The sequence below is a fragment of the Physeter macrocephalus genome, chromosome 2 (genome assembly GCF_002837175.3).
Source record: "Physeter macrocephalus isolate SW-GA chromosome 2, ASM283717v5, whole genome shotgun sequence".
Lineage (NCBI taxonomy): Eukaryota > Metazoa > Chordata > Mammalia > Artiodactyla > Physeteridae > Physeter > Physeter macrocephalus.
The window spans coordinates 9,811,840-9,819,158 of NC_041215.1; the positions used below are offsets into that span (position 1 = coordinate 9,811,840).

General features: G+C 53.1%; 1 protein-coding gene across 6 annotated transcripts in view; it reads left to right on the top strand.

Annotated features, from left to right (window-relative positions):
- Positions 1-6,484, top strand: part of TBC1D9B (TBC1 domain family member 9B) — a 44,522-nt gene extending 38,038 nt beyond the window's left edge. For 4 of the 6 annotated variants that reach the window (XM_024116278.2, XM_024116282.3, XM_028498099.2 and 1 more), the window contains 5 exons: positions 1,404-1,475; positions 1,730-1,780; positions 3,352-3,411; positions 3,995-4,101; positions 5,206-6,484. In XM_024116278.2, coding sequence (XP_023972046.1) covers positions 1,404-1,475; positions 1,730-1,780; positions 3,352-3,411; positions 3,995-4,101; positions 5,206-5,892 — 977 coding nt within the window. In that variant the 3' untranslated portion in view covers positions 5,893-6,484. The remainder of the gene's footprint in view (positions 1-1,403; positions 1,476-1,729; positions 1,781-3,351; positions 3,412-3,994; positions 4,102-5,205) is intronic. The other 2 variants (XM_024116279.3, XM_024116281.3) reach the window with 2 other exon arrangements.
- Positions 6,485-7,319: the final 835 nt, after the last annotated feature.

The following is a 7,319-nucleotide window of genomic DNA, read 5'->3' on the forward strand; positions in this document are numbered from 1 at the left end:
TCAAAGGCCCAGATGGAGCACTATGCCACTCAACTAGAACACCCCCTCCTGAGGGGAACTCACAGGAGTGGATATTCAGGTTTGAATCTCTTGTGTTCATTAGCTTATCCTCAAGTCTCTCAAGGGTTCCTGTTTCTCACCAGAGGAGTGGCCTGGGGGTGCCAAGGCCGGGGAGCCCTGCTGTATGGCTGCTCTCCTGTGGCTTCTCTAGCAGTGCCAGGCCTGCTGGGACACTGACAGTGGATAATCCGCAGTAGCTGGTCCCAAAGCAGAGGCTCTCGCTGCTTCGTGAGCCTAGCTCACCTGGCTCAGCAGGGGTGGCCACTCAGAGTTCTCCAAGTGCAGCGGGGGAGGGCTTCCCCATTTTCACAGGAGGGAATTGAGACAGGCTGGTGAAAATTTGGCACCAGGGGTTCTGCTCTGGGGTGGAGCTGTCCTGGGTTCCTGCTGTTGTTCATGACCTGCCCCTGGGAGTCAGCGGCTGCCTCAGAGTTAGCCTGAGTGATTTTTTCATCCCAGAGGCTCTCACTTGATTGGCCTGGGGCGGGGCCCAGACTGTAGTTTTAAAGCTTCCCCCAGGGTTGTTCTCTGCATCCAGAGTTGGAGAGACAACTGCTCCTGACAGATATTCTCACCTGTAGCTGGTTTTTCCCTGTAACGCAACAAGGAACACGTCCATGGAAAGACTGGTATAGGCCACCTCTCATTCTGCTGAGATAGAGTCCTGGGCTGGGCAGACCCCACTGTGCCGAGAGCCTGTCCATGAGGGCGCGTGCGGCCAGCCCTGCCACTTCCAAGCCGCCTCTGCCTGCCTTGCTTCATCTAGGGCTCTAGTGGCGGCCCACACCTGCCACCTCCCCTTGTGCCACGCACTGTTAAAACTCGCTCACTTCCTCCCCCTCCGTACAATGGGGAGAATAAGCCCCCTGCACAGAACCAAGTGGATCCGACACCCCAGAGACGACTATATCGCAAAGTGAGGCAGGCCAGTATGTGCTGGTGTGGAGCAATGCCCAAGTGTATAAAGTGAGAACAAGTCACTTGTGCCTGGCCGGTCCCTGCATATGTACCTGCAGGAGCATAAAACATCCCAAAAGAATCCTCTGGGCCGCATCATCGTGGGGTAGGAGAAAGGATGGCCGCTCAACCAACTCCCAGCTGCACTGATTGGATTTTTATCTGGGATATGTATATATTACCTTTTCAAACACAATGCACGAGTCAACCAGAATCAGTCGTCAACTGCTACCACTATGACCATCCAGCATATATTGGTGGGGCTGGGAGCTGTGGAGCATGCAGTGGCAGGTGGGGGGAGGGCCTTTGTCCAGGACTCAGGGAGGTTTCGTTTGGTGAGAATCATGTTCTCTCCTGCCCTCACTCTTCTTTCGCTCCGAGCACAGCCCTGAGCCCAGAGGAGGCTGAGTCAGCCCTGGAAGCGACCCATTATTTCACCGAGAACAGCTCCTCAGAAGGTGAGCACTCTGTATACCACTGGCCTCAGGCCCTGCCCCCTGCTGTGGGGCGCATGCAGGTGGCCTACGGCCCTCCGCGGGCTCGGGAGTGTGCAGCGTGGGGAGGTGCAGAGCGAGAGCCAGGGGAAGCTGCCTCTCACTCTAGGGCCAGGCCCCCCGGGGGTGTTCTCACTCCTGTTTCTCTTGTCTCTGCCTTCCCGGACCCGGGCTTCTCCCTCCCTCTGCCTTTGCTCCTCCTCTGCTGTCCCTTCCAGCATCTCCTCTGACCTCCGACCTGGATCTTTTCCTGCCCTGGGAGGCTCAAGGTCAGTGCCTGGGGGGCAGGGGCGCCCCCTTTGCACTTGGCTTCCCCAGGGCCTTGGGTTTTATCTCCTGAACGCTCCCCTGCATGGTCAGGAGGCCTGGAAGCTCTTAGTTCCAGAAACGCGTCCTGTGTGGCTAAGTTCCGAGGAGGACCCAGAGCCAGCCGTGGACTGGGGTGGAGAGGGGCAGCTGCTGTGCTTGCGTGAGGGCAGTAAATGAGGACACACAGTATAGTGGGTGTTGCATAGGCACTAGGGTGTCACCTCCCCAGCCATTTGCAGAAGGTATTCTGTCATCATGGTCATAGGAAAAACACAAAATGCTATCATTGCAAAGCTGTCATTGTGAAACAGACAAAGCACAGATGAACAGAGGTGGAGGAGAGTGGTAGATGCTTTCTTTGGAAACATTTTCATGTTCCACACAACTTTTTTGTTGGGGAATAGTACGTATGCTGAGTGCCTATTAGAAGTCATCCCTGTGCTACACCTAAAACCTGTTGGGAGTACTGGGTCCAGGGTGATGGGGCATTCTGGGCCTGGGATTTGGCAATCAAGCTGGTGGTATGTAATACACCTAGAAAACCAACCAAAACACCACCCTATAATTTCTCATGGGGGATAGGTAATAACACACCAAGGATAATACACACTCAAAAGGGAAATTAAAAGGTACTATCAAGATATTATCAAGATACCCAAAGCAATCCTGTTGACAGTGCCAAAGGCTTACTTAACTTGACTATGAAGCTTAAGGACCTTGATTTCAAGTATACAAACTAAAGAAACAGATGTATCTTCTGTTATACTCGAGCAAATCAAGGATGCTTTAGGCTTGTCCCAGGCCCTTCCAGGAGAGGCCAGGGACTTGGGGTACAGATCCCTGTCCTCAGACCTCACGTAGCCTCCAGGCAGCAGTCCGTTCCCTGGTGAGAAGCCTGAGCCCGGAGCACTGCGCCCTTCCCTGCCACCACATAGCTGTCAAGGGCCATTTAGAGCTGGGACACTGCCATCCCACCTGAGGTCCCCCCACCGGCCACATTCCCTCAGGGAACAGGTCTGCAAAAGCTGGGCAGCCTGCTCGCCCCAAGTTCATGGTCACCATAAGGAACACGGTGTATGCAGAGTCCAGCAAATATGTCACTTTAAGAAATACAGTGCTGAGCGCAGGATTCACGTACATAAAATTCCTCATCAGCTAGTGTGGCAGTTGCAGGTTGAATTGGTAATTAAGACTCCCCTGAGTTTGACCTTTATCAGCAGAACTATAGAAATCATTGGTCTCAGACTTTCTGCCCATAACATGCGCCATCGTTCACTTAAGAACTGTGTGGTATGACTTGTATTCTTTTGAAAGAGAGGATGTGAGGGTTCAGTGGCTCTGTGGTTCAGTGTAACCATGTAGAGTGAGACAGCCCTGCTCAGAGAAGGCAGAGAAGAAGCAGCATCCAGGGCCCAGGGCCAGGTCCGCTTCCACAGGAGAGCACAGACTAGACAGACCACTCAAGGACCTTAGTGGTTTGGAGTCATAACAGAAGAATGTTCTTGTTCTTTTTATTCATCCCATTGTCCAGAAGCACTACAGCAGGAAGAGCAAGAGGGAGCTGGAAATGACATCCAAGAAAAAAGAAGAGGTGTATATATAGACCAACATCTACTGATGCTGGTAGAGGTCCCAGGGTGGGTGGGGTCTGGTTGCTCTGTCACTGCAGAAGAGCCCCGTACCCTGGGGAGATGGCAGATGCATGCCTGACACCACAGCTCTCCTCGAGGTAAATGCCCAGCCCATCAGCTGCCCAGCTCTCATCAGCCCCAGGCCTGAATCTCCTGTAGCTGTGAACACCCCCAGCCATCACCACCTCCCTCTGGGGGTGCCTGCTTCCTGCCAGGACTCCTCTAGGTGCCCAGCCGGCCTCTCCGTCTCATGCCACCCTCTCTCCAGCCTCCACATGGTTCTGTCACCATCTTGGGGAAGACAGATTGGGGCCATCCTCAGCTTAGCTCAGACCTACTTCAGCATAACTCAGGGGAGACCCATGAGTGTTCTAGGGTGTTTTTTCCTATCAACACCTCCCCAAATGCCGGGGTGTTTTGTAATAGGGCCCAGGTAACTCCATGCCAGACAATACTTAAACCCACTTACCCCCTGCTACCAGCCCCCAGCCCTCTTTCTCTCATTTGACAGATGGAGATTAATTTTTTTCTCCCAACTCGCAGAGGAGAAGGGAACCAGCCCTCCCGAATATCGGCACTACCTTCGAATGTGGGCCAAGGAGAAAGAGGGTCAGAAGGAGACGATTAAGGATCTTCCCAAGATGAACCAGGTAGGCCCAATAAGAACACGCAACAGATGTTTCTGGAAAATTCTGACCAAGGCTGAGCCCTCCCACCCGGCACCTCACCACCGTCCCAGCACCCCCTGGAATGTAAGAATTCTCCTGCCTACCTTTAGAACCTCTAGTCAGGCAGCAGTCAGGGACTATTCTAGGAGGACAAGGGGTCAGTGCCTCAGGGCCTTGTCCAGAACACTCCTCTGGTGATGACTTGCTTTGGTTTAGTCGGTATCCATGAACCAGAGGAGCACTGGGGAAGGTTAGCCTCAAAAGGCAGAGACTCACACCACCATTTATGAGACAACATCACAGCGCTTCTGCTCCCTCCCAGGCCCTGCTCGGAGCTGTGCCCACACAGGCCCGCTCGACCCACCACCCGATGTTTGTTTGCTGGTCTCTGCATCAGGACCATGGCATCTTGCCAAGGGTCTTACAGCCAGGACCACAGACATCTAACCAAAGACAGTTGTTGAGCTGCAGCCTGACCACGGTCTGCTGTGCCCGAAGGGGGACCTTGCAATCTGGGTGCTCTCTCATCCACAGGCCTGAAGAATGGGGTGCCTGTGGAGGGAGGTTTCATCCCATTCTCAGGCCAGGAAGCCTAAGTATGGTTTCAGGACCTGGAACCTGACATCTTCACCCCTCTCAACCAACCCAAGCTGCCTTACCTTGTCATCACTCTCTAAAGAGCTTCATAAAGGAGAGTTGAAGCCGCTTCCGATTAAAGATATAAAAAACTCAACGTGATTTTAAAACACAGTGAAGAAGTACTTGTAGTCACTGGGTTTGGAAAGATATGATAGAAATAGGTCTGTCTTTGCTAACAGAATGGACGTAGAGACAGGGAGAGACTCTAAATGTTCCTATATGTGCTGAAAGAATGGCAGCTGGAAAAGAAAGCCCTTTCCCTCTCTGCACCTCAGTGTCCTAATCTGTGAAATGGACATGTTAAGACACAGGTGTACGGAGACAACTAACGGGACAACACCCTCACACCAATCAGAATGGCCAGCACTGTGAGTCTGGATGATCTGAGGGCAATCTGACCCATTCTTTACCATCTCCCTGCCCTTCTTCTGTTTTTCCCCTTAAAAGGAGCAGTTCATAGAGCTGTGCAAGACGCTTTACAACATGTTCAGCGAAGACCCCATGGAGCAGGACTTGTACCACGCTATCGCCACGGTGGCCAGCCTGCTGCTCCGCATTGGGGAGGTGGGGAGGAGGTTCTCTGCATGGTCTGGCAGAGAGTCCAGGGACAGTGCCCCTGAGGAGGGCGAACCGCCAGCCCTAGACCCCCCTCAAGACGCGGCCCAGGAGCTTCAGCCACCAGCTGCAGGGTACCCCCAGGCCAAAGCAGGTGGAGACACCCACCTTGGGAAAGCACCGCAGGAGAGCCAGGTGGTGGGCGAAGGGGGTGGCAGCGAGGGGCGGGGCTCCCCCTCCCAGCCTCTGTCTGACGACGAAACCAAAGACGACATGTCCATGTCCTCGTACTCAGTGGTCAGCACGGGCTCCCTGCAGTGTGAGGACCTGGCTGATGACACAGTGCTGGTGGGTGGGGAGGCCCACAGCCCCGTGGCCACCACTCACAGTGGGGGTGCCATTGACACAGACTGGTGCATCTCCTTCGAGCAGATCCTGGCCTCCATCCTGACGGAGTCCGTGCTGGTGAACTTCTTTGAGAAGAGGGTAGACATTGGACTCAAGATCAAGGACCAGAGGAAGGTGGAAAGACAGTTTAGCACCTCCAGTGACCATGAGCAATCTGCAGTTTTGGGCTGAGGGCTCCAAGGCCTGGGGGCTGGCCTCTCTCTCCTCCCTCCCTCCCTTTCTGTTTTCTCTTGAAGGACACACCCCTCCAGTTCTCCCCAGAAGCAGTGAGTTGTAAATGGAAAGAAGGCTGAACAGTCGCAGTTGGGGCCTAGACAGGGGCTCCCCACCCCCTCATTCTGCCTTGGACCTCCTGGCCCCTGCATAGTGTCAGGGGCTGTCTGATCTGCCCTTGCTTGCCCTGCACTGTGGCCAGGCCACACCCTGTCCTCCACCTCCTCTTCTGCAGCTGCGTGCTCTGGGGGCTTTCCTGCCACTTGGCACCAGGTAGGGGGGTCGACTGCCTATTGGGCACCAAAGTGGTGAGAACTTCGAGATGCTCTCCAGAAGCCCCTGAGCCTGAGCTTCTGGCTGGGGGACACGCATCTGCTGCACCAGGGTGGGTGCCGCCTGCACAGGCGTTACTCTCAATTCTCTTTCAGCTCGTCATCCTCACCATTAACCTTAAAAGCATATCCCTCAGCTCCTGATATATTTCCTTGTATTCATTTCAGTTGGCTAAAAATCACACTATGCTCAATGCCTTAATAAATCCCTGAAAGAACTAAAAACTACACTGTGTATAGAGAATTAATGTGACCCTCAACCACTGCTTCAGCCTCCTGGCTTCTCCCCAGGCAGGTATGGGGCTCAGGCCATATTCCAGAGGTTCCCAACACTTAGTCTCTCACAGGAGGTGGGGGTTCAAGACCCCTAGGGAGGATGGGGACATGGAAGCTGCTGATGCAGGCTGGGCAGAGCCTGTGAAGACCTGCACCAGCAGACGAAACGTGCTCCGCAGGTATAAACAGCCTGGGTCCAGGTGCAGGACATGTGTGCTCAGGCCTGGGCTGCAGCAAGCCTTTGGGTTCAGAAAGCAGACTGTGGGGACACGGGCAACAGGCTGAGCCATGAGGACCCCTTAGCTTTGCAGCAGGAGCTGATCATCATGTCCAGCGTTTGCCCCCAACACAAGGTCACGCTTATTTGTACTAAAAGATAACATCTCTGTGGCTGTTTGGTTTTAAGCTTAATAGCTTTATTGAGGCAAAACTTACATACCATAAAATTCACTTGTTTAAGTTATAATTCAATGATTTTTTTAGTAAATTTAGAGTTGTGCAAACATCACCACAATTCGGCTTTAGAATATTTCCATCACCCCAGAAAGATCCCTCCTGCCCATGTGCTGCCAATCCGTGTACCCTCCCCCAGCTCCAGGGAACCACCAGTCTATTTTCTATCTCTTTAGATTTTATGGATGGTTTTAAAATAAGTCTCCCGTGATTTTACCTTGTTTACAACTGCTGAATCACTTCTCGATAAATGCAGCAAAACAACATCAAGGAAACTGAACAGCTGTTTTCTTTCTTAATGACAACAACAACAAAAAGTAATGT